Source organism: Mesoplodon densirostris, chromosome 3, assembly GCF_025265405.1.
Source record: "Mesoplodon densirostris isolate mMesDen1 chromosome 3, mMesDen1 primary haplotype, whole genome shotgun sequence".
Lineage (NCBI taxonomy): Eukaryota > Metazoa > Chordata > Mammalia > Artiodactyla > Ziphiidae > Mesoplodon > Mesoplodon densirostris.
Genome location: NC_082663.1, coordinates 164,651,638 through 164,678,749, shown reverse-complemented (window position 1 = coordinate 164,678,749; position 27,112 = coordinate 164,651,638). Strand labels below are relative to the sequence as shown.

Here is a 27,112-nt window from a genome sequence, read left to right as displayed (position 1 = left end):
GAAAACAAACAAACAAACAAACAAACACCCAGAGGACCAACCCTGAGTAAGACTGACGAGCCACAGAACCACGTCTGCACCTGCGCCAAGCCCAAGTCTCTCCACTTGCACCTGCGCAGTCGCGGACCTTCCGCCCTTTTTTGCCTTTACGCGCCGCCAGGGCGGAAAGTCTCGCGAGACATGTGAGTTCTCGCGGGAACTACATTCAAAACGCCCTGGCGCTTAACCGAGAGCCTGCTGAGTGAATGGGCCGGTATCTCTGCGGTGCGGTGGAGTTAACGTCGGGAATCTGAGCGCGGCGAGCTGCAGCAGCCGGGGAAGGGGTGAGGAGAGAGGTAGGGGCAAGGTACCTGGATGGAAGTGCGTGTGAAGAGGGAAGCTGGGGAGCGGCATGGAGAGGACTACTGGGGAGGGGAGAGCAGGGCCTAAGGAAACCGGGGGCCTGGGTCTCCGCCCAGGCTTTCAGCTGGAACAGCTTCTTCGGCGGAACTTAGTTCTTATAAACCAGGTTCCGAGCCGGTCTCAATATTCCGTTGGGCCGCTTCGACGCTCCCGAGGATTCTGCGTAGATGCGGAAAGCCGGGTCCGCTGCCTGGGCCTCCGGAGGATAACAAACACTAGATCTGCGCTGTCCAGTACGACAGCCAGTAGCCCCATTTGGCAATCCGAAGATTACACCAAAAAGTAACCACATTAATAATCTTTATAATGACTACATGTTGAAATGATCATCTTTTGGATGTATTGGGTTAAATAACATTGTGAAAGTGAGTTTCACCAGTATTTACTTTATTTAAAAATGTGGTACATATTAAATTAAAAATCGACATGTCTTGTTCGCATTATATTTCTACTGGACAGCGCTGCCTCATACAGTTACGTGTTGGATTTTGCCCTAGTTGCTTTTTACTCATTTGTTGGTTTAATCTTCTAAAAAAAAAACCCTTTTAGGTAGATGTTATTGTCCTTGTTTTACGGATGACAAAACAAGACATTGGGTAAGTTGTCCAAGTTGATGCAGCCATTGAGTAGTGAAGGTGGGGTAAGAACTCAAGCAGCCTGATTCCCGGAGCTCCCCGTCTCCTAAATGCTTTGTATATGCTACGTTTCTGAGAGGCAGAACAGAAAAGTGGTTAGGAGCACCAGGCTATGGAACTAGATCCTGTTCCCATCTCATTTAGCCATTTACTACCTGATAACCCTGGGCAAGTTACTTGACGTTTCTGTGCCTCAGTTTGTATATATGTAAAATGGGGGTGAAAGCCTTTTATTTCATATAATTGTTGAGAGGATTAAATAAGATAATGTTTGCAAAGTACCGAGCGCAATGTCTGGCACATATTAGCTGTGCTTGTTATTCAACCCTGGCTACCTTTCTCCACAGATTGATAGGTTAATTCTTACACATTCATTACACCTGTTGAAAAGTCACTTCCTCAGGGAAATCTTTCTTGTCCATATTCCCCCTGACCCTGTCCTCACCCCAGTACCCAGATTAAGACAGCTGCCCTTTGTTATAGGCTCAGCACCATATACCTGTAACTTTACATATCAGTTATTTGATTTTATGCCTTTCCACTAATAGACTGTAAGATTCAGGAAGGTGGGGATATTGTCTAGTGTGGGGATCACATTGTATCCTCAGCAATAGCACAGTACCTGACACAAAATAGGAATTCCAGCAAATCTTTGGAATGAATGAGAGCTAGTTTTTTGGCTGCCTTGGACATTGCTGGTTGGGATGTCTTGAGGCTAGCTCCGTGTTTCCTTTGGTAAATATCGATGACAGTAGTACTTAGCTCAGGTCCATTAAGAGAATTAAATGTGATAGTGCATTTGAAGCACTCTGCCTGGCAAGTGGTAAATCCTTAGCAAATATAAATTTTTATTAACAGTGCAAAAGTTAGTGGCTGGCCCCATCATGTACAGGCTTTGAAAAGGTCTTGCAGTTCAGAGCAGTGACAGCCAGCCCTGGATAACATAGGATACCTTTTTTAACCCCCTGCTTCTAAAATCCTGTATTTCCTCCTTCATCTTCATTCTCAAAGATTTTGCTTCCTAATTTACTGATAAATTGAAGACATTAGAAGGGCACTTAGGCAGACTCCCAACTATATCTACCTGCTTATCAGTGTACCCATATGCTTTCCTTTACTTTAGATGAAACATTCGTGTTCCTGTCCAAAAATCAGACCCTGCACATTCATCACTCCAGTAGTTCTCCATGTTTCTATATCATTAGTTTTCCTTCTCTTCTGGATCTATCCCATGTCATACAACTATGCTGTTATTTTTTTCTTCAAATTTTTTTAAAGTATTTTTTCTTAAAAAATTTTTCGTCTTAAAAAAAAAACAACCAAAAAACTTGATCTTACTTTCTTTCTAGCTACTGCTCCATTTATCTGCTCATCTTTGCAGCAAAACTATACTTGCTGTCTACTATTCTCTGACCATTCTTTCCAATTCACTCCAATCAGGCTTTTGCCCACATCTCCCCATCGAAACTACTCTTAGGGTCATCTCCTAATTGACCTCCATGAATTCAAATCCGTTGGCCAGTTCTCAGTTTTCACCTTATTTAACTTAGCGTTTGGTGCAGTTGACCTTCTGCCTCCTTAATACATTTTTGTTTGTTGACTTCTAGGACAGCACATGCTCCTCATTTTCCTCCCACCTCACTGGTCATGCTTGAGTATACTTTGCGGTCTTCTTTCCCACCTCATAACAGGGCTCCAACCTTTGTCCTCTTCTCTTTAATTATGCTCATACGTTGGTGATAACAAAGCTCATGTATTTATGCTAATAACTCCCAAATTTCTATCTCCAGTCCATACCCTTCTCCTACTTTTATAGCCATTGCTTACTTGACACATTTCATGTTTTAAAACTTAAACCTCTTATTTTCTCTCCCAAACAGTCTTTACCCACAGTTTTTGATGCCTCAGCTCTCGGCAAATCTATTCTACTAGTTGCCCAGCCAGAAGCTTTGGAGGCATTTTAAAATTCTCTTTCACACATCCCACATTTCCATTTGTCAGAAAATCACGTTGGCTTTCCCTTCAAAATATATGCTAGATATGACCATTTCTCGTCACCTCCTACGGCAGCCACTCTGGTGTGAGCGGTCATCCCACCTGAACTTTCTGCTTCCAACTTGCTTCCCTCCAAACTATTCAGTGTATCAGCCAAAATGATCCTTTTAAATGTATCATATCTCTACTCCAGACTTTGCAGTGATGCCCCATTTCACCCAGAGTAGAAGCTAAAGCCTTTATTTACAATGGCCTGATCTCCATATTCTCCTCTGTTATGTCCTCTGACCTATATATACTCTATCCTGTTCATTCTTTGGACTTCCTTCAACTGTAGTGCTACCCGTCTACTTGGAACATGATTTCCCTAAATAGTACATGGCTAATTCTCTTATCCTCTGCAAGGCTTTGCTCAGAAGTCACTTGAGGGGCTCCCCATTCAACACATTTTAAATTTGATGCTAGTTAGGATACACCCACCTCTTCCAAGCTTACTTACCCTGTTTTATTTTTTTTTCCATTTCCACCTTCTAATGCATTTAGTTATATTATTATTGCTTGTCTTCTCCTACTGGAGGGTAAGTTTTATGAAAGCAGAGCCTTTTTGGGGGTCCGCTTGACCACTTGATGTATCTGAAGTGCCCAGAATGGAGCTCGGCACATAGGCACTCAAGAAGTATGTGTTGAAGGAAATGACTACATTGACTGGAGACGGGAGAATAACTTAATAATGGCTTGTTGCTCTTTGAAGGCAAAGCTGAGTTTAAGCCTGGCCTAAGAGCCTGGAATCAATTTGGAGAGGATGATGAGTGAGGTTGAGTTAAAGTGGAATGTTTCTATATATAATGTTTAAGTCCTTGCTTGAAAATCTAAAATGAGATTGTGCTTTAATTACTCTGAACATGGTGTCTGTTTTGCATGCCTTCTTATGAATAACTAGGAAAATGCCAGTGAGTCCGTTTTCAATAAAGCACTTAATGTGGCAAATTTAATGTGTTAGGGAAGTTAACACTGTTGTGAAAAATTGTGGACATGCTAGTCCTTACCTTATGAATCTTATTCAAAGCCATCTCTTTACATTTTAAGTAGCAATTATGCTACTATAAAGTTTCTTGACTTCTTTTATTGTTCTCTTAACTTGGTTACCTGTATAGTGATATAATTATGAGACCATCCTACCTTAGCATTTAAGGACAATAACTGAATGGTTTCCTGATACTGCATTCCTTAGAAGCAAAATTAAACATATTCATCTTTTTTTTGATTTGGTCTCAAATCGCGTAACAAAAGAGTCAGACCTGGCTCTTAGAACGAGAATGCAAATTTGACCATTTAAAAGTCAGGAAGAAAATCTTTAATGCTGTGTTTTTATATGGCAGTGGTATGGAATATATACATACACACACAACACACAAACACACACATATCTTTTATTATTGATATGGAGTTTTTGTTTAAGCTTAAGTACTTTTATTTCCTCTATTTACAGTAGACAGGAAACAAATCATGGAGGCGGATATAATAGCAGATCTTCGATGCAAGCTCAAAGAAGTTGAAGAAGAGCGACTAAAAGCTGCACAGTATGGTTTACAACTAGTGGAGAGCCAGAACGAATTGCAGAATCAATTGGATAAATGTCGTAATGAAGTGATGACCATGACTGAGGTAGGACACTGTATTCCTCTGTTTACAAAGATGTGCTTAGCTACTGAAGATCTGTGTTGTCCAGCAATTATTAATATTTTTCTTTTCTGAGGATTTTAGGCCTAGTCCCCACCCATCCCTATTAAAGGGAAATGAACTAAATGAATTTCTAATATTTTTTCTGACTCAGTGTGTCCTGAGTTTGAAAAATAAGTTATTTTCACTCTCTTTACTACATATAGAATTTTAGACTTTGCTTTGTTGCACTCTTCCTAGGTGACCTCACTTGTTTCATGGTTTTTGATAACATCTAAATGCCCCATGATTGTTACACCAAGTCCTTAGTTCTCCCCTAAAGTTTAGATTTTTGTATTCAATTGCCCGCTAATGGGCATCTCAGACTTAACATAAACAGAATAGTTAATTCCCTGCCCACTAACCAAACATGCTCTTGCAAATTTCTTTACCTTACTTAGTAAATGTAATAACGTTCATCCAGTTACTTGAGCCAAAAATCCAGGAGTTTTACTCAATATCTTTCTGTCCCTTATTTCTAGTATTTAATCCATTAGTAAGCTCTAAGAACTTGACCTACAAAATAGCTATACCACTGCCATTCTAGTTCAGACGACCATCATCTCTCCCTTAGATTACTACTGTAGCCTTTTGACTAGGTTGCCTGCTTCCTGCATTTGCCATTCACACCATTCTTCACACATCAGCCAAGTGGTCATTGAAGAATATACAAATGATCATGTCGCAGCCCTGCTGAAAGCATAGAGCAGCTTCCAGTTTTATTTACAACAAAATCCGAGCTCCTTACCTGGATTTGTAGATCCCCATGTGATCTGACCTCTTTCAACCTTTGACCTCATCTCAAGCTACTTTCCTTTGTTCTTAGCTATACTAGTCCTGCCTTATGGGCTTTACAGGAGCTGTTGCCTCCATCTGAGTGGTTCATCCCCCACTGTCATGAGAGACATGACATGAGAGGGAATTTTGTCTGTCTTGTTCATGGCCGTATCCCTAATATTTGGCATACATTTATTGAAAGAATGAATAAGTCAGTTTTATTTAGTAAATACTCAGTATTGTATTTAAACTTTGATCTCAAAGTTTAAATATATCAGGGGAAAAAAAAACTAATGGCAACCCTTTTTTAAAATTTTTCTCTTATTAAATCTAATTTTATTTATGTTATTTTTTAAAGCTTGTTGAAGAAGTTTGTACTAATGCCCTTTTTATCTTTAAACTTCCCTGACAGTAAGCAAAAGCCCTCTTAAATACTACTTTTGTCTTAGCACTGTATTCATCTGAGTGGTGGTGTGAACATTTATGAACATTTTTCAGACGACTACATTCTGAAAGTGAGAGCTAATTCAGTATTTCTGTTTATACCTTGTCCACTATTTCTTCATTTTACTCAGAGCTACAAGTAGAGCATATTATTATCAAACCAAATAATTCTCACTAGGAAAACTTAAATGCTATTAATTTTTTTTTTTTTTCCTAGCAGAGAGAACTTGACTCATTGACAGCCTTAGAGCACTTTTTACTTCGTTGGCAGGACATAGAAGCAATTACCATATCCCTAGCACGAACGTTAATATAGTCTCAAAATACCTCTAGGGTTTTTAACATTAATACTAACTACAGTTATTTCAGATTTAACATGTGGTTGTTACTTAGAAAGCAGCAAATGTGTGAAACAGGAATGATTCAGGTGAAGGTGAAAACTGCTTATGTGTGATGGCTTTAAGTTATTTTTATGTAATTGAATTATAATTGACTCTGTTTTCAGAATTATGAACAAGAAAAATATACTCTTCAGAGAGAAGTTGAGCTCAAGAGTCGAATGTTAGAAAGTTTGAGCTCTGAATGTGAAGCTATTAAACAACAACAAAAAATGCACCTGGAGAACTTAGAAGAACAGCTGAGCAGAAGCCATGGGCAGGAAGTGAATGAACTAAAAAATAAGGTTTGAATATCTCTGTATTTTAGAACAAAAATATTTCGTGCTTATGCAACCATTTGTAAACTTTAGGTGATAGAAGATTTTCTTAGTAACATCTATGCAAAACAGCTGAGATTAAGGGCTCCATCATTTTAATATTAGGAGTGGGAACACTGAGAAACAATAGTTCACCTAAGAGACTTGTATAAATAACATTCTATTAATTAAATAGGATTATTTAATTTTAGCAACTGAGTATTTGTTAGGGAGTTTTAGTTTAGTGATCAGCATAACCTCCTTGCTTAGAGTGCTTAGTATGCTAGTCCCTTTTCAGAAAGACTAGTTCCCTAACCTTCACTGCAACTAGTGGTACACTTTAAAATTCCACAAAAGAAGCCAATAGTTTTTGGTAAATTAATGTACATTAGAGTTGATACTTTATAGTTTGTTTATTGAAGATAAACTAATACATATGATCCACTTCTTACACAATTCCATAAGGGAGGTACCATTATTATCTCCATATAACAGATGAGAAAACCAATGTTTAAACAGATTGAGTAAAGTTGGATAAGATTGTAGAGCGAGAAATTAGCAGTCAAAATTTGCACTGAGGCTGTCTGATTTCAAAGACTGTTTCACTGTGTTTCATGTACCATCTTTTAAGATGTTTATATATACCTATACCACCTATACTGTTAACTAATTCTCATTAAATTGACTCCCTTTTTAAATGTTTTCTCATTTTAAGTAATGGTATCAACGAAATATATTTGAGCTGGTTATGTTTTGTCCTAATAGGCAGTAAAACATAACTATCAAAATATGCTTTCATGTAATACTTAGAATCGTCTTGCATACCACTCTGACAAATAATAATCCAGCTTCTCTGAAGCTTCTCTGAGTTGAGACACCAATAACTGTTAATGATGCTTTTTTTTTTTCCTGGATATTATTTTCAGTTTAGCAGTAATTTTCATTACCTAAACAAAAAAGAGTAATGTAGGAAATATTCAGAGTCTGAAGTAAAGCCAGTTATAGAGATGGCTTTTTGGTGGAGTAAAGACTAAATAATTCAAAAAATATTTTCAGTCTTATTGATGTTCTCAAATTACTTGTGCCAATAATTTGGAGCTTTATTTGCTATCTTTCTTTCCCTTATTTCTCATATTTAATCCATCAACAAGTTCTCAGAACTTGAGCTATGAAATACCCATCTCTGCTATAACACTGCAGTCCAGCTCACCATTGTCTCTCCCTTACTATCCAGGCAGCCTGCTTCCATCATTGCTGTCATACCACTTACTCTTCACACGGCAGCCAAAGTGGTCAGGGATCCAGACCTACTCTGATTACTTGTATGGATTATTTGTATGCTTATAAAACAAGGCATGTCACTGTCTGTTAAAAGATGCCTAGCCTTGGCCAAATAGGAAACCCCAATCATCTCATCATACAATAAGTTTGGGTCATCCAGTGATGTTTTGCAGAAGAATGTCCACATTTCAACATAGATCAATCAGCTGAAATTTTTATTTCACACGATGAAAATAGAAAAGGGAAAAGAAATTATGCTAGAAGGCTCTTATTTTTTTAAAAAAAATTTATTTATTTATTTATTTATGGCTCTGTTGGGTCTTCGTTTCTGTGCAAGGGCTTTCTCTAGTTGTGGCAAGTGGGGGCCACTCTTCATCGCGGTGCGCGGGCCTCTCACTATCGTGGCCTCTCTTGTTGCAGAGCACAGGCTCCAGATGCGCAGGCTCAGTAATTGTGGCTCACGGGCCTAGTTGCTCCGCAGCACATGGGATCTTCCCAGACCAGGGCTCGAACCCGTGTCTCCTGCATCGGCAGGCAGATTCTCAACCACTGCGCCACCAGGGAAGCCCGAAGGCTCTTATTTTTTAAATAGAAAACAAACACCAGGATATATTCTAAGAATGTTGAGACCCTATTGAAGATAATTCAATATAGATGATAATGATAACCCTGGATATCAAGCAAAAGCTTTTTATTGATAACAAAGCATTCAGTGAGTGTTAAGTGTGGTGCCGAATGTTTTACCCACCCAATCTCAGTTGAGAGCCTCACAATAATGCAGTGATGGTAGGTACAGTCACTTAACAGTTTTACATTTGAGGAATGTAAGTGAGACAGGTTAAACCTAGGCCTGACCCTAAAGCTTCACCCTTCTGCTACAAGTTTGTTCCCTTTAAACTACATACAGGCATACCTCAGAGATACTTCAGAGTCAGTTCCAGACCACTACAAAAAAGTGAATATCACAGTAAAGTAAGTCAAATGAATTTTTTAGTTTCCAAAGTAGTCTGTTGAAGTGTGCGATAGCATTCGGTCTAAAAACAACAATGTATATACCTTAATTTTAAAATATTTTATGCTTAAAAATGCTAACCATCTGAGACTTCAGTGAGTCATAATCTTTTTCTGGTGGAGGGTGTTGCCTCCATGTTGATGGCTGCTGACTGATCAGGGTGGTGGTTGCTGAAGATTGTGGTAGCTGAGGCAATTTCTTAAAATAAGACAACAATGAAGTTTGCTGCATCAGTTGACTCTTCTTTTCATGAGCGATTTCTCTATAGCATCAATGCTGTTTGCTAGCATTTTATCCACACTAGAACTTCTTTAAAAATTGGAGTCAATTGTCTCAAACCCTGCCTCTACTTTATCAACTAAGTTTATGTTATATTCTGTATCATTTGTTGTCATTTCAACAATCTTCACAGCATCTTCACCAAGAGCAGATTCCATCTCAAGAAACCACTTTCTTTGCTCATCCATAAGAAGCAACTCCTCATCCATTAACATTTTATCATGAGATTGCCACAGTTCAGTCACATCTTCAGGTTCCACTTCTAATTCTAGTTCTCTTGTTATTTCCACTAATCTGCAGTTACTCCTTCACGGAAGTCTCGAACCCCTCAAAGTCATCCATGAGGGTTGGATTTAACTTCTTCCAAGCTCTTGTTAATTTTGATATGTTGACCTCTTTCCATGAATCACAAATGTTCTTAATGGTATCTAGAATGGTGAATCCTTTCCAGAAAGTTTTCAATTGACTTTGCCCAGATCCATCAGAGGAATCACTATCTTAGATAGCTATAGTCTTACAAAATGTATTTAAGTAATAAGAATTGAGAGTCGAAATTACTCCTTGATCCATAGGCTGCAGAATGGATGTGTGTTACCAGGCATGAAAACAATATGAATCTCGTACATCTCGCTTGGGTGACCAGGTGGATTTTCAGTGAGCAGTACTATTTTGAAAGGAATCTTTTTTCTGAGCAGTAAGTCTCAACAGTAGACTTAACATATTCAGTAAACCATGTTGTAAACAGATGTGCTGTCAGCCAGGCTTTATTGTTCCATTTATAGAGCACAGGCAGAGTAGATTTAATATAATTCTTAAGGCGCCTAGGATTTTCAGAATGGTCAGTGAGCATTGGCTTCAACTTAAAGTCACCAGCTGCATTAGCCCCTAGCAAGAGAGTCAGCCTGTCCTTTGAGGCCAGGCACTGACTTTTCCTCTTGAGCTATGGAAGTTCTGGATGACATCTTCTTCCACTGGAAGGCTGTTTTTTCTACATTGAAAATCTATTGTTTGGTGTAGCCACTTTCAGTGATTATCTTAGCTAGATCTTCTGGATAACTAGCTGCAGCTTCTAAATCAGCACTTTCTGCTTCACCTTGCACTTTTTTTTTTTATGTTATGGAGACAGCCTGTTTCCTGAAACTTCATGAACCAACCTCTGCTGGCTTCAAAATTTTCTTCTGAAGCTTTCTCCCCTCTTTCAGCCATCATAGAATTGAGGAGAGTTTGGATTAGGCTTTGGCTTAAGGGAATGTTGTGACTGATTTGATCTTCTATCTAGACGTCTAAAATTTTCTCCATATCAGCAGTTAGACTCTTTAGCTTCCTTATCATTTGCGTGTCCACTGGAGTAGCACTTTTAACTTCCTTGAAGAACTTTTCCTTTGCACTCACAGCTTGGCTAACTGTTTGATGCAAGAGGCCTAGCTTTCGGCCTGTCTCAGCTTTTGACATGCCTTCCTCACTAAGCATAATCATTTCTAGCTTTTGATTTAAAGTAAGAGATATGAACACTGAGAGGCCATTGTAAGGTTAGTAACTGGCCTAACTTTGAGTTGTTGTGTCTCGAATAGGGAGGCCCTAGGAGAGGGAGAGAGATAGGAATGACCATTCGGTAGAGCAGTCAGAACACATACAACATTTATCGATTAAGTTCACCCTCTTATATGAGTGTGGTTTGTGATGCCCCAAAATAATTACAATAATAACATCAAAGATCACTGATCATCATAACAAATATAATAGTAATGAAAAAGTTGGAAAGATTATGAGAATTTCCAAAATAAGGCACAGAGACAGGAAGTGAGCAAATGCTGTTGGAAAAATTGCTTGGTAGATTTGGCTTGGCTCAAGGTTGCCACAAACCTTCCATTTGTTAAAAAAAAAAAAAAAGCAATATCTGGGAAGCGCAATTAAGCAAAATGCAATAAGACAGGGTATGCCTGTATTCTTAGTGTTCCAAGATTTGGAACTATGTGACATTTTGGGAAAAGGAGTTAAATAGTTTTGTTCAGCTTGACTACCTTCCAAAATAGTTATCCTGCAGATACCAGAACAATTTGTATTGCAATTGTATGTTCTGATGACCTTTACTACCTTTTGATTTATAAGATTGTGATTTTGTTTTTACTTTAGTTAGAAAAACTGAAAGCCGAATTAGATGAAGCTAGGCTTAGTGAAAAGCAGCTGAAGCACAAAGTGGATCATCAGAAGGAACTCCTTTCTTGCAAATCAGAGGAAATGCGAATAATGTCTGAACGTGTACACGAAAGCATCTCTTCAGAGATGCTGGCTCTTCAAATTGAGCTAACTGAAATGGAAAGTATGAAGGTAATTTTTATGGCATGTGGATTCTGGAGGTTTTTTTCCCTTGTATATTTTTCATGTTTTTGTAATAATCCTTATGAGCTAGTTTTAAGGCTGAAATATTTTTTGGCCTAACTTTGATCTAACTAATTAAAAAATGTTTTACAGAATTTTTATTTTTTAAATTTTTTAAAATAAATAAATTTATTAAAATTTGGCTGCATTGGATCTTTGTTGCTGCGCGTGGGCTTTCTCTAGTTCTCTACTGTTTGTTGTGGTGCACGGGCTTCTCACTGCGTTGGCTTCTCTTGTTGCAGGCTCTAGGCGCGTGGGCTTCAGTTGTTGTGGCTCGCAGGCTCTAGAGCACAGGCTCAGTAGCTGTGGCGCACAGGTTTAGTTGCTCCGCGGCATGTGGGATCTTCCCGGACCAGGGCTCGAACCCCTGTCCCCTGCATTGGCAGGTGGATTCTTAACCACTGTGCCACCAGGGCAGCCTTACAGGATTTTTAGATGGATTACTTCAAATAAAGTAAAGCTTTAGGTTACATGATTATGTAAGGCAGACTTTACTTTTAGATTAATAAAACTTCTGGAAGAATTTAGACATTTATCCTGATCCTAGTTTGTGTCATAAAAGCCCAATATAAAAAGTTGGTAGCATGGAAGTTGATATGTGTATGAGTATAATTTTTAAAAAATTTTATTATGCACCTTATAACCTTTGACTATTTCTTAGTTTTAGTTTTCAGTGTGAAGCACTGCTGATAGATAAACTGAACAGCTGCTAAATGAAGGATTATTCAAGAGACTTTCTTCTTTTTCCATTCCTGTTGAATAGACCACCCTCAAAGAAGAAGTGAACGAACTACAGTACAGACAAGAACAACTAGAACTTCTTAATACTAATTTAATGCGCCAGGTAGACCGGCTTAAAGAAGAAAAAGAAGAGCGAGAGAAAGAAGCAGTTTCTTACTATAATGCCTTAGAGGTGTTGTGATTACAGTAACATCATCTTTTCCAATTTATAATAAATTGTTTTCTTGCTAACCTAATCTCTATTGGCTAAATTGTTTTCTTTTGTATTTAGAAAGCTCGTGTAGCAAATCAGGATCTTCAGGTGCAGCTAGACCACGCACTCCAGCAAGCCTTGGACCCTAACAGTAAAGGCAACTCTTTGTTTGCAGAGGTACTTAAAATATTCCATTGATTAAATTGGCATTTCACTTAATGAAAGCATAATTAAACGTTAATATTTTCTAGGTGGAAGATCGAAGGGCAGCAATGGAACGTCAGCTTATCAGCATGAAAGTCAAGTATCAGTCACTGAAGAAGCAAAATGCATTCAACAGAGAACAGATGCAAAGAATGAAGGTACAGAATTATTATGATCAAAGGTTTATTAAACCTATTTTGAATCAGCATTACATGTACAAATATATCAAAGAAAGCATCTTTTCCTTCAAGGAATATACTTATATAATTATTTCTAGAACTGCATGATTTTAGAGAAAACTTTTGAATTGAATGAAAGATCCCTTTTCTATTTTATTTAAAAAAATTAATTCTGTGTAGATTTAGTAGTGGTATTTTTAGCATCCATTGATTGAGCTTTTAATTGTTACTCACTAGCCTTGCCATTAGCTCTTTCTTTGTAGAGTGGGGAAAAACAAGTATTAAAAAGTTTTTCTTTCCTACTGTTGGCCTAGTTTCTTTCTGAGGATAGCCCTAAGGTTCCTACTTCAACTAAAACTAGCTCTCTCACAATTCTTCAATTCTCCCACAAAGGCTTAGTTATAGACTGAAATTTGAATTTCCTTTCCTTGTAGTTTCTCAAGTCAAGCATATAAGCCCTTTTAATTTTAAGGGTTTGTTGGGCGTCATTTCAGTCAAACAGGCTGGTAACAGAAAAACATGCTGAAGTTAGAAAGATTCCAGTATTGTACCAATCCTTAGACTCCTGATCCCTGATCTGTTGTGCCTAACTCTCCTGAGGTGGTAACTAGAAGTCTGTAAGGCTTCCCGCCTCTTTTTCAGGATGATGAGATTCACCAAAGAAATAGGAAAGGTCAATGATTAAACTTTGGCATTAGATGAACTTGGGATTGAATCCTAGTCTGTCACTTGTTAGTTGTGTGACCTTGAACAAGTATTTTTATTTTGCAGAGCATCAGTCACCTCATCTGTAAAATAGAGATGATACAACTTGACTCTTAAGAGTTGTCCTGGAGTTAAATGAAGTGCCGACTTAAACAATAGTTGTGGCTTTTATTTCTAAGGATTTTAACTGTGCCATCTGGTTTACTAAGGCTCTCCCCTATCTGGGAATTGTTTCTTTGTAAATTTTCTCATATTTGCTCTTTGTTTTCTTTTTGTATTTGTTGGGCTACTGTTATTAATCTCTGAATGTTCCCGTGATACCCGATACTGTCTTTAGACACAGGTAGCATTCTGAATCTTCTGAGGCTAAATGTGTCTAGCCTCCAGTTTGAAGCAGGAACAAAGAGTGGATCCTTAAAAACGTTAAAAGTCACCTTTCTCTCTTACTTGTAACCATAGCTAAAACTTCATATCATTGCTCTCTTTACTCAAAAATGTATTTAAATTAATTGACATTTTTGAAGAACTCCAGAAATTTCCAAAGGCAGAAAGGATTGCTAGGTTTAGAGTTTAGTTAATTTCCTTCTGATTGCTGTGTAACTCCAAGTTTAGTTGGAGTCATAATTAGGTAAGTTGATTGCTGCTCTTAGAAAATAAATTTATACTTGTATTAAGGGTTGCTTCAATATCCTTAGATTGCCTTTTACCTTTGCTTTCCATCCTTGTTCTTTGTGAATCTTACATTTGTGAATGTGAGTAGCTTAATAATTTCCCCCACTTAATACTACTGAAGTCAATCAGAATTTTTGAGAAACTGCGTCAGACCCTTAATGAGAGTGCATGTGATGAGTACAGCACAGCATTTGGCCAGGCTCATTTACTGCGTAAGTGATGTGCTTCCAGACCACAGTCATGCAGCTCAATTATGTTTCACAGAAGTACAAATAATTGTCATGGACTTCAAATATCACTCATAAGTAGTCTAAATAAGTACTAAAGAGTTATGTCTAACTAGATTATTGGTATAAAATGTTTTCAAATTTTTCTAGTCTAGTATTAGACTAGAAATAGCTAATTAGTTTAGCTTCCAAAATGAGGTCAAAGTAGTATAGTACAAAATATGAACTGTATTGAAAATATGGTTATCAGACTCTTCCTCTCCCCCACTCAATTTTTACGGGAGGAGGGATTTTTTTTTTCTAGTTACAGATCGCCACATTGCTACAAATGAAAGGGTCTCAGGCTGAATTTGAACAGCAGGAACGGTTACTTGCCATGCTGGAGCAGAAGAATGGTGAAATTAAACATCTCTTAGGTGAAATTAGGAATCTGGAGAAATTTAAGGTATGTATAAACACCTTTAAAAAACACAGCCAAATTTTGGTTTGAGTATCTTAATACTTCTAACTTGAATGAGTTTCTTTATTATATAATTAACGTATACCTTCTGTTGAGATTTACTAATATTTAATGTTTTCTTCAAGTTTCTTTATGCTTTTCATATCTGTTGCTGTTGTAAATTGTAACTCAGTTATACTCAGAGTGCCCATATCTTTAGTGTACAACTTAATGAGTTTTACATACATATACCCCCTTATAATTACTCCCCAGCTCACGATATAGAATACTTCCAGCACTCTAGAGCAGCACTGTCATGTCCCTTTTAAGTGAGTCCTCCCACCTTCTAACTTTGTATCAGCTTTACATGTACAGATACTCTTGAACTTCGTATAAATGGAATCATTCATTACATACTCTTTTGTTTCTGTCTTCCACTCAACATTATGTCAGTGAGATTTGTTCCCTCTGTTGAGTGTTACCAGTAATTGATTCTTCTTTGGTGCTCTCCACCTCTGTTTTTTAATGGATGCATAGTAATATTTTTGTCACATTGTCCAATATTATGTGGCAACTGGAATTCATAGAGGTCTTTAATACACTATTTAAAATTTTTTGAAATAAATTCAAACTCCCAGAAAAGTCATGAAATGATTTCTATATACCCTTCACCCAGATTCCCCAATTATCAATTTCACCACATCTGCTTTTTTATTTTCTCTCTCTCCATGTGTGTACATTTTTTTTTTTTTTTTTTTGCGGTACTTGGGCCTCTCACTGCTGTGGCCTCTCCCGTTGTGGAGCACAGGCTCCGGACGCGCAGGCCCAGCGGCCATGGCTCACAGGCCCAGCTGCTCCGTGGCATGCGGGATCCTCCCAGACCAGGGCACGAACCCGTGTCCCCTGCATCGGCAGGCAGACCCCCAACCACTGCGCCACCAGGGAAGCCCCAATGTGTGTACATTTTTATCTTAAACATTTGAGAGTAAGTTTCAAACCAGATATCCCTTAACCCTTATGTTGTACCTCAATGTTGAAGCTTATCCTTTTACATGACCATAGTATTGATACAATGATCAAAATCAGGAAGCTAACATTGATACGTAGTTTTAGCTAGGTTGCCTTTTACATTTTACCAATTACCACTAATGTCCTTCTGGGAAAACAAAAATACCCAAATGCTTTCCTTTCTAGGGTCCAATCCGTGATCATTGTCTTTTTTTTTTTTTTTTTTTTTTGCGGTACGCAGGCCTCTCAGTTGTGGCCTCTCCCGTTGCGGAGCACAGGCTCCGGACGCGCAGGCTCAGCGGCCATGGCTCACGGGCCCAGCCGCTCCGCGGCATGTGGGATCTTCCCGGACTGGGGCACGAACCCGTGTCCCCTGCATCGACAGGCGGACTCTCAACCACTGCGCCACCAGGGAAGCCCCATATGTTGTCTTTAATTGCCAAGTCTCTTTAGTCTCCCTTAACCTGGAACAATTCTGTAGGCTTTCTTTAACTTTTATGACCTTGACATTTTTGAAGAGTACAGCCATTTGCTTTGTAGATTTTCTCTCATTTTAGGGGTGTGTGATATAATTAGATTCAGGCTATGTATTTTTGACGGGAAAACTACAGGAGTATTATTATACCCTTCTCAATGTGTACATCAGGTGGCACATAATGTCTGTTTGTACCATAACTGGTTATATTAACCTTGATTGGTTGTGGTTATGCCTGCCAGGTTTCTCCAGTGTACGGTTACGATTCTTCCCTTTGTAATTAATAAATATCTTGTGGGGAGTTACTTAGACCAAGTATGTATCTGTCTTTCCTTATACTTGAACATCCATTGATGATTCTTGCCTGAAACAGGTATTCTGTGATGATGGCCAAATGATAATTTCTTCATTCCTTCTACATTTATTAGTTAGAAGAATAATAAAGGGATTGAAAAGAACTTTCCTCCTCGCTTATTTATTTATTGATATCATATAGCCTCATGAATTCTTATTTTATCCTATGGATTGTAGTCTATAACTTCTTTATTTACTCTGATCACCCAGATTTGGCCAGCAGGAATACTTCCTTACTCTGGCACAACAAGATATTCCTAGCTCACCTGCCCCAGCCTTGGAATCAGCATATCTGCAAGGAGCGCAGGTTCCTTTAAGTGGACAATGGCACTTAGAAACCAAGAACTGGGCACTAGATGTGTTTATTGCTACTGGAATGTCATCACTTCTAGACCCTTTTAGCAGACAGAACTAGAAGTCTGTGTGCGTATATTTAGTGTATTTATGTATGTGTTATATGCATATTTATGAATGTTTTGTGTGAATAGGTTTGTGTGAGTATATGTATTTATATATATATACACACATAAGAAAACCTTGATTTCATACTTAATAACTCCAGTTTGAATCTGATACCACAGGCTTCATTGCCTACCCCATTTTATCCAACAGTGAAAAACCTGGCGGTTATTGTCCTCAATACATTTGCTTATTTACTCATTCTTAGAATACATATATTGATAGTTTCGGAATTACCCTACTCACTAAAGTTCAGGATTTGTTTGTAGTTCTTTTTGTTTTTAGCCTGAGGGTATATTGTCAAAATACTGTGTTGAAAAGTTAACTTGGGGTTCTTTTTTTCCCCTCCTCCCTTACCTCTCTTTGGTATGAGTGTGTTATGCATCTGAAATACAGTTAGGTTTGTTTGTTTCTGTTTCTATTTTGTTTTGTTGCCCTCCATCCATCCTTGTTGAATTTATGTATATACTTTTTTCCATGTGAAACATTAGCAAGGTTCTAAAAGAACTATAAAGAAGATACACTCAGAGACATATCTGTCTCCCCATCCCTCCTACACTGTTTCCACCCCACCCCTTTAGGTAGCCAATTTCATTTGTTTCTGATTTACTCATGCTGTTTCTTTTTGCAAAAAGAGCAGCTTTATGTAGGCTTTATTTTCTCCCTTTTTTTTTGGACAAAATGTAGCATAACACAGATAGTCCTTTATACTTTCCTTTTTTTCATTTAACTTTAACCTGGAAATCACTTCATCTCAGTTTAGAGAGACTTCCTAATTCTTATTAACAGCAACAAAGAATTCCATTGTATGGATTCTCATACATTCTCCTGTGTCTGGGTATTTAGATTATTTCCATTATTTTGCAATTATATACAGTGCTATATATACAGTGCTACAAAGTACATTTTGCATATATTTGCGTTTCCTTATTGTCGTAGATGTATCATCAGGGATAATTCCTACAGTGCAATTTCTGGGTCAAAAGTAAATTAATACATAGTTCTGTTACATGTTCCCAAACTCCTCCACATGGCTTGTACCAATTTAGATTCCCGCTGGCAATAATGTATCATAGTGCTTGTTTTATAGGTGTATTTATTTGCCTGCGTGTATAGAGGAATTAACACGTTTTCTTGTAGTATTTGTACAGTTTCACTTTTTACATTTAGAGATCTGATCTCTACTGAATTTTATTCTTGTGTATAGTGTGAGATATAAGTTGAGTTTTATCTTTGCCAAATAACTAGCCAGTTGTCCCAGCATCATTTATTAAGAAGTCAATCTTGGGCTTCCCTGGTGGCGCAGTGATTGAGAGCCCGCCTGCCAATGCAGGGGACACGGGTTCATACCCCGGTCCGGGAAGATCCCATATGCCGCTGAGCGGCTGGACCCGTGAGCCATGGCCGTTGAGGCTGTGCATCCAGAGCCTGTGCTCTGCAACGGGAGAGGCCACAGCAGTGAGAGGCCCGCGTACCGCAAAAAAAAAAAAAAAAAAAAAAAAAAGAAGAAGTCAATCTTGGTGGCAGCGATTTATTTATTTATTTATTTATTTATTTATTTATTGGCTGCATTGGGTCTTCATTGCTGCACGCAGGCTTTCTCTAGTTGCGGCGAGCGGGGGCTACTCTTCGTTGCAGTGTGCAGGCTTCTCATTGTGGCTTCTCTTGTTGCAGAGCGTGGGCTCTAGGCATGCGGGCTTCAGTAGTTTTAGCACGTGGACTCAATAGTTGCAGCACACGGGCCCTAGAGCTCGCAGGCTTCAGTAGCTGCAGTGAATAGGCTCAGTATTTACAGTGCATGGGATCTAGGGCACGCAGGTTCAGTAGTTGTGGCTTGCGGGCTCTAGAACAGAGGCTAAGTAGTTGTGGCACATGGGCTTAGTTGCTCCCCAGCATGTGGGATCTTCCCTGACCGGGGACCAAACCTATGTCACCTGCATTGGCAGGCAGATTCTTAACCACTGCACCACCAGGGAAGTTCCTGTGGCAGTGATTTAATATGACACCTATACCATATATCAAATTTCCATTTATGCTTGAGTCTGTTTCTGGATTTTCCACTGGCCTACTTCTCTGCACATCAGACTCATGCTTTTAATTTTAGAGGTTTTATAGTATGTTTTGTCTGGTAAGGCTATTCTCCCACCATAGCTCTTCTTTCTCAGCATTTTTCCTGGCTATTCTTTCATGTTTGTTTTTCCCTATGAACATCGTGTCTAGCTCCAAAAAAAATTTGTTGGCATTTTTATTAGGATTGCATTGAATTTATAAATTAACTTAGGGAGCACAGATATCTTCTCACTAAAGAATTAATTAAAGTTTACAAGTGACAAATTTTGTAAACGTTAATAACTTTTTAGGCATTCTAAATTGTAGCCGTTAGTGTACCATAAAATTTTAAGTTTATATAACTTCCTTTCTCTTGTAAGAACTGTTGAAAGGACTGCAATTTTGGTTAAATTTGCAAAACATCTATTGGCAGGTGTATGTGGCTCACTAGTGGGCTCTGCACTATACTTTGACAATTACAGCTTTAAATTAGGGGCTTTTACCTGCAATCTCTGAAATTGTTTACACGTTTTTAAGCAGATTTACTTTTTTTTTTCCCCTAGAGAAATTGTACAGAGATTCCATCAGAATCTCAGAAGAGTGGGCAGCAAAAATAACTGTAAGGATCTCCACTCTTTTTCATATTTTTGTAATTTATGGCTTTGTCATAAAGGCCAGAACTAAACCCTGTGAGTATTTGTTTCTTCCATTTTAAAAGCCAGAAGAGAGAAACCAGAGGGAGGATACAGGTGTACTTAGAACCATAGGCTTTGGAGACAGATCTGCATTCAGATTCTCTCTTCTCAGTTTACTTGCCTGTAGCATTGTGAGCCAGTTCCCTCATCTGTAGGAGAGGAATGCTCATTCTTGTACCTACTTCAGAAGCTAAATGAGTTAAGTGGATAGTGCTTAGCAGTGTCTGCCATATGATAAGCATTCAATAAGTGGTAGCTGATACTATTATTAATAAACCTATGCTAACCTAATTTGTTACTTATTTTAAGTAATAAGAATTGTTTTCTTTAGAGTTTATATGAAAGTATGGAATCTAAGCCTTCAGCCAACTCTGTTGCTCTGGAAGATGACACCTATTACACAGATTTACTTCAAATAAAGCTTGAAAACTTAAAGTAAGTGTTGGGGAGGTGGGAAGACAGAGACTCTTTTGACTTGCTTATAATAAGTGGTAATAGTTTCATTTTTAAATTGCCAAAAGAAAATTCTAGAAAGGAATGGTAACAGAAATACCTCTGTGCAGCAAATGAGATTTATTCAAGATATAATTAGTGCTGGTTATTGAAGAAAAATACTTTCAATGAATAATGAAATGTTTTTAGTTCTTTATGTTTTTCATAAAGCTTTTCAGATTAGTAAGTAAAAAAGAACTTTAAAGTAGAAAATGTTCTTAGAGTCTAAATTTTTAAAGAATAAATATCATGTAACTTAAAACTTAAAGGAATTTATTTATACATGCATAAATGTGGAAAATCTGCCCCCGTTTGTTCATTTCCTTTGAAATGAGATTTTTTTTCTAATTTGAAACTGCTATTGTTAAGCTTATTTTGCTTATTGTTTCTTTGTTAATAAAAGCCCAGGGAAATATATTTTACTAAGAGTTCAAATATATAACATAGTAAATAATTTGTAGTAACTATTACACTTGCTTGTTGTGTTATTGTAATATTCCTTGGTTCTCTTTTTTTTTTTTTATTAATATAGCAAAGAAAATGAAAGCACTAAAGGTGAATTGTCCATCCAGCGAATGAAAGCATTATTTGAGAGCCAGCGGGCTCTGGATATTGAGCGAAAACTTTTTTTGAATGAAAGGTGCCTCCAGCTTTCCCAAAGTGAAAATATGAAACTGAGAGCTAAACTAGATGAGTTAAAACTGAAGTATGAACCTGAAGGTATGTATGTCTCATATTTTGTCTTTTATATCACGAGAAGCTCTGAGAGATCATATCATTTTTTTTTCTTGCTACAGCTTTATGCACATCATATTACAAACTAATTTGTGGCTATGTATCTGTATTTAATAAATGTATTGCTACAAAATGTGTAGGAAAATTCAAAGAAACTGGGTACTAGATGTGCATGAATATAATGGGTATTCTTTTTGCATATCTGTGTAGTAGAACCTTGACATTTGAGACTTTTCCATTTAAGATTGAAGCATCTTATGTAATACCAAAGAGTTCAGTTTTGTTGAGGCAACTGATGTTTGAGAGCTATATTAGTTAATACTAATGTTTATAGAAAACTTAAAATAATGGAGACTTAAACAAGATAAGTATTTATTCCTCTCCCTGATAAAAGTCTGGAGGGGGCATTCTACGACTGATCAATGTCAGGATCTAGGCTTCTTTTGCATTGTTCATCAACATATATCTCCTTGAGCAGAATTTAGTCACGTGGCCTTACCTGCCTATAGGAATAGCAGAGAAATTCAGCCTTGATTCTCAGGGTCCATGTTCCCAACTAAATCTTTGGGATTCTATGAAGGAATAGCAGGACAGATATTAGAGGACAACTATCAAGTCTAATCACTGAGATAGGAAATAGCCTAAGCATATAGGCTCTGCATATTATACATTTTAAAAAGTGATTTTACATTATGTAAATTAAAAAATAAAAGGTCCAAAATAAAAGAGTCTAAGAATGTGATGGCTCTTAGACCAAAAAAAAAGTTCTGTTACATGTTTTAGGTTATAGATTTTTCAGCCCCTATACTGTTCACATGCCTACAACTTTCTCTTCATTATTATTTCAGTGACTGAAGTGATTCTCAACAATAGTGGGGAGGTTGTCAGCAATAATAAGGATTCTTTATAGTTTAAAAAAGCTTCTTTTTCTCTCATCCTTTCTCCCTTCCCTGATTAATAGCCTGTCCTGATTAAGAATTATCCGTTTCAAATTTCAAAGGTCTACTGTGAACTGAATACAGCAAGCAGGAGGAAGTATAATGAATCTAGATGGTGTGGATTTCAAAGGAGCTGTGCTAGAGAAAGGGAAAATACTGATTTGAAAACAATAGTGATACCAACAGGAACACCAGCCCCACATTCAACCATGGTTTCTCCAACCTCACTAATATTTTGATTTTGAAAATGAAAGACACATTGGTATGGGGATACAGAAAAGGTATTAGAACAGTTAATTCTGTGACTGTGTATATGGACCCGCATAAGGGATGAAATGATATGTTAATCCTTATAAGACACAGTATTGAATCTTCACTCAATAGGTGCTTTTAATCCCCATTTTACAGGTAAAGAACAAGCTCACGCCTTAGATTAAATGTGAATGCATATAGCAGATTAACACAGTGCTTTGCACTTAGTAGTTGCTATAAATGATGACTATTATTATTCAAGTTTTAAAAAAAGAATACAAAGTTCAGAGAGGTTAAGGAATTTCCCAAGGTCACCCAGCTGCAGAGTGTTGTTAGCACTAGGATTAGTACCTGGATTCCTTGACTCTTCGCCACTATATCCTTCCTAATTTCCATGGTGAGATCTTATGAAGCCCCATGCAACTTTTATCATAACCCTAGAAGAGAACATTTAAGTGTTCATTCCTAGAGAGTCAAATATATTGAGATCCTAAGGAAAAATTTATAGCCAGATAACCTTGAAAAGATATAGTTAATGAAATCCATGAAAAAGAAAGGATTAAAGACAATGTATTTCAGTAAGGAGATGAATGGGTTTTAAAGGAATGGAAGTGGAAAAAAAGGAAAGGAGAAAAATACATTTATAACTAGTTCTACCTTACATTGATTGTGTGTTTGATTTATTGACTAGGTCTATTTTTAATTTTTTTTTTCTCAGAGAAAATTGAAGTGCCTGTACTCAAAAAGAGGCGTGAGGTACTTCCTGTGGATATATCCACCCCTAACGATGTATGTACCACCAGTGCTGTTGAGGAGGAAGTTTATAGATTACCACCTCAGAAAGAGGAGGTACAGTCCTGTCCTAACAATTTAGAAGATAACTTGCAGTTGGAAAAGACAGTTTCTGTAAGCACATCAGGAGTCATTCTGTCTCCTTACAAAAATCTGTCCGTGGGTATTCAGCCAAGGAAGGAAAAGAAATGTGTGAAACTTATAGGAGTTCCAGCTGAGTCGGAAGCCTTAAGTGAAAGAAGTGGAAACACCCCTAACTCTCCCAGGTCAGTGTCCTCTTTCCTTCAAGGCAGTGAGCAGCCCTCTCCATCTCTTCTCTATCGCTGCATGAACTGCACTATCTGTTTCTTTATCTATTTTCTTAGTATTGCATGCAGTATAATTCCCCAATTTCATCTGCCTACCTTCCGATTTTCTAAAACTTTAACAAAGACTAAAATGATTACAGGGGAAAAGGACTCCTGAATAAGGGAATTGTTTTAAAAAGTAACACTTTTCTATGTCATGAGGCAGAAATACCACAGTCTGGTACCTCTTTGAATGTTTTGTTGGTTTGAATAAATGTACAGTTTTATTTTTTTCCTGGTTCAAGAGTTGCCGTGAAAAAAAATTAACTTATCTCCTAAAAGGGCTTTCCATTAGTCTAAGAAATTTCAGCCTTCCAAAAAACTGTTAGGTGAAATGTTTTATGGCTTTTGAAATTGTTTATCCTAAGCCTTCAAGAATGTGCTTTAATACCTATTCTGACATTTTAAAATATCAAAAGTAATTCATTTTCAATTTACACCCAAACTTCAAAGCCTCTAGTTTCTGCATAATTGAGTTTGTGACTAAAAGAGGAAGTGTCAGACATGTATGTCTGTAGGAATTAATGTTTTAAGGACCTTATCCTTTAAAAAAAATTAAAATAATAGAAGGCAGAAGGTAAGAGAAAGTGAGTGGAAGGAAAAGGTAGGTACGGTGGCTGAGGTTAGGATGGTATAAGAAACACGTTCTTGGGCTTCCGTGGTGGCTCAGTGGTTGAGAGTCCGCCTGCCGATGCAGGGGACACGGGTTCATGCCCCGGTCTGGGAAGATCCCACATGCCATGGAATGGCTGGGCCCGTGAGCCATGGCCGCTGAGCCTGCGCATCCGGAGCCTGTGCTCCGCAATGGGAGAGGCCACAACAGCGAGAGGCCTGCGTACCGCAAAAAAAAAAAAAAAAAAAAAAAAAAGGAAACACATTCTTGCGTTCTTGGTGTGTGTGGCAGGACCAAGAATGGGCAAAAAAGAAGTGAATGTGGAAAATGGAGAAGGTAAAAAAAGATGATAAAAGATGAAGGATGTGATAAATGTAATGAAAATAAATAGACATTCTAAAAATTAAGCATATTGATGTGAAAATAGTTAGCTTGGATTGTCTGCTATGAAAGGAGATCTTTAAGGTATTCCCAGGGTCAGTCTTCGATGGAGGGGTACAGAATAAGACATTTTACTAGTATGCATTCAAATTGAAATAGTAAGACATAGCCCACCTTACGTAAAAGGGCTTTCTTGTATGTTTTATCTGATTTGTTTTCAAGTCTTCAGTGCTACTAAATAGTATTCAACAAAGAAAGCACTTCAACAATATTGCAGTTATTAGAATTAGTAATAGGAGTAATGTATTACTCCATTTCTTGAAATTTTATGTAATCACATTATAACCCATAAGTCACATAAAATCAAAGCTTAATATTCTTAAGGAAGAAGCAGCTTTAAATGAATGATATCTGATACACAAATGGTTTTGAGGAGTTCTGAAGTGAATTCAACAGGTTATGCTTGTATATATGTGATTCACTGTGTACATGTGTTTTGACCATTGTATATTCCTGGAGGTGAATTTCCAGAATTGATCAGTGCAAACCTTACTATCTATGTTGTCTTTATTTCTTTTTCTGACTTTTTTTGCTTGATAAAAATTATTTAAGCAAATGTATTTAGCTACTTGTTTGACTCAAGTAGCACGTTGGAATTTTTTTGTCTTGCTAAACAAAAACAAATAAAATAACAAAACATTTGTTTTTGTGTGTGTGTGTGAGTCCATCTGCTAACTTTAGATGTTTCCAACCTTTTGCTCTCTGCATGATTAACTTAGACACACAATCCTATGGTAATATTGTAATAATAAATACGACTTTTATTGGGAACTTCACTATTGCATGCTTTATAAATTTAATTGATGCTCTTGTTATAAAATATCCTTATAGGCACTTTAAAATATCTCTTCACTTTTTTTCCTTAAATTATTATTTTGCTAGTTGAAATTCAATTTGAGTTTTTTTAATGAGATAAATAGACACCTATTCATGCAGCCCAGGATTCGTTGTTAATTTTTATCTTGTGTTTGCCTTTTGTAAGTCATGTTAACATTAAAATACTGCTCTAGCGTTAAAAATTTTTTTGTTAGTTGTGTTTATCATGATAGGCACCCTCATTATATTTTAATTCTTTAATTTAGGCTTTGCCATGGTTTTTTACTCAACCTTAAAGACATTTCTTTAGACATTTGAAAAATTAAGTCTATTGAGATAAAAAGGTTCTTTTAGTGCAGCAGTGACTTAGTTTTTTTAATGGTATTGAAGTCAACTATAATTTTTCTCCTTATATACCTAAAAAAAAAAAAATCACCATGTCTCATTAAGAGGTCCATTATACTGGAGGATTGTTTCTTCTTTAATTTTTCCTAACCATATTTGAATTCAGAGTGGATGCTTTAATGCCTGTAGGTTAGCTGCTGAATCAAGGCTTCAAACAGAAGTTAAAGAAGGGAAAGAAACTGCAAGCAAATTGGAAAAGGCAACCTGTAAGAAATCACACCCTATTGTATACGTGTCCTCCAAATCAACTCCAGAGACCCAGTGCCCTCAGCAGTAAAGACTTAATAAGAGTAAGGTACCACTTGCCCAAAAGATTGCTCTGGAGGTTAGTTAAGATTGTCTTTATCTGAAATATACCATCTTGTAGGTTATTTCCTTCTGCTCATTGTTCCAGGAACTGGCATTTTCATGCTCCTTTGACCAAACATTCAAAATGTGGTTGTAATTCTAACCAGGAGAGTGATGAACTATGAATCACAGTGAATAAACCATTAGCTGAAGGAAAGTGTTATTACAAATTTATTGGTTACATTGTATATAGATTTTTAAAGTACCTTCAGAGCCATATATAGTTGAAAACAGAACACATTAACTATTATATTTTCCTATGTACATTTTTATGAACGTAGTTTTTCACTGTGTTGTGAAAATAGAAAACTTGGTTTAAAAATATATATTATACTGTAACTAGATTTTTGTCAGCGTGTAAAGCACATATGTTCATCTTTGTATTCATATACATGATTTAAATTTTATGTCTCAATTACATAAAAAAGATAATTTTGAAATTTAAAATAAAACTGCTATAATTTATCCCTTTTGTTTTTTTACTCTGTATAGATAATAGCATGTGATCAAAGGGAATAAAGGAAGAAAAAAGAAACTTCAGGGATTCTTAATTCCCTGGTACATATAATGTATATATATACACACACACACACACACACACACACACACACACACACACACATATAATATATATTTTCAGTTCTAAACTTTATAAAGACTTTTTCCCATAAATGATTATAGCCTGCTCTATAACTTAATTTCATGTATACATCAAGTGGGTGTATTGGAAAGAGAAGTTTATTTTAAGGAACTGCATTTTGTAAATAGGGAGGCTGACAAGTCCAAAATCTGCAGAGTGGGCTGGCAGGCTGTAGACCCAAAGAAGAGCTGATGGCGCAGTTCAAGTCCAAAAGCTGTCTGCTACAAAAGCTTCCCTTGTTCAGGGGAGGTCAGCCTTTTGTTTTATCCAGGGCTT

The 27,112-nt window shown here is 37.2% G+C and overlaps 1 protein-coding gene across 6 annotated transcripts; it reads left to right on the top strand.

Annotated features, from left to right (window-relative positions):
- The first annotated feature begins 204 nt into the window (after positions 1-204).
- On the top strand, positions 205-26,661 carry SPDL1 (spindle apparatus coiled-coil protein 1). Of its 6 annotated transcripts, none has more exons than XM_060092558.1 (12): positions 205-335; positions 4,522-4,697; positions 6,478-6,654; positions 11,372-11,566; positions 12,381-12,530; positions 12,630-12,728; positions 12,803-12,913; positions 14,843-14,983; positions 20,349-20,452; positions 21,042-21,229; positions 23,153-23,492; positions 25,978-26,661. In XM_060092558.1, exons 2-12 carry the CDS (start codon positions 4,539-4,541, stop codon positions 26,123-26,125), a joined length of 1,812 nt encoding a protein of 603 aa, XP_059948541.1. In that variant the 5' UTR covers positions 205-335; positions 4,522-4,538; the 3' UTR covers positions 26,126-26,661. The 6 variants fall into 6 exon arrangements, with proteins under 6 accessions (XP_059948541.1, XP_059948543.1, XP_059948542.1 ...); XM_060092560.1 differs by having other exon boundaries at positions 25,983-26,075; XM_060092559.1 differs by having other exon boundaries at positions 25,955-26,020.
- The last annotated feature ends 451 nt before the right edge of the window (positions 26,662-27,112 follow it).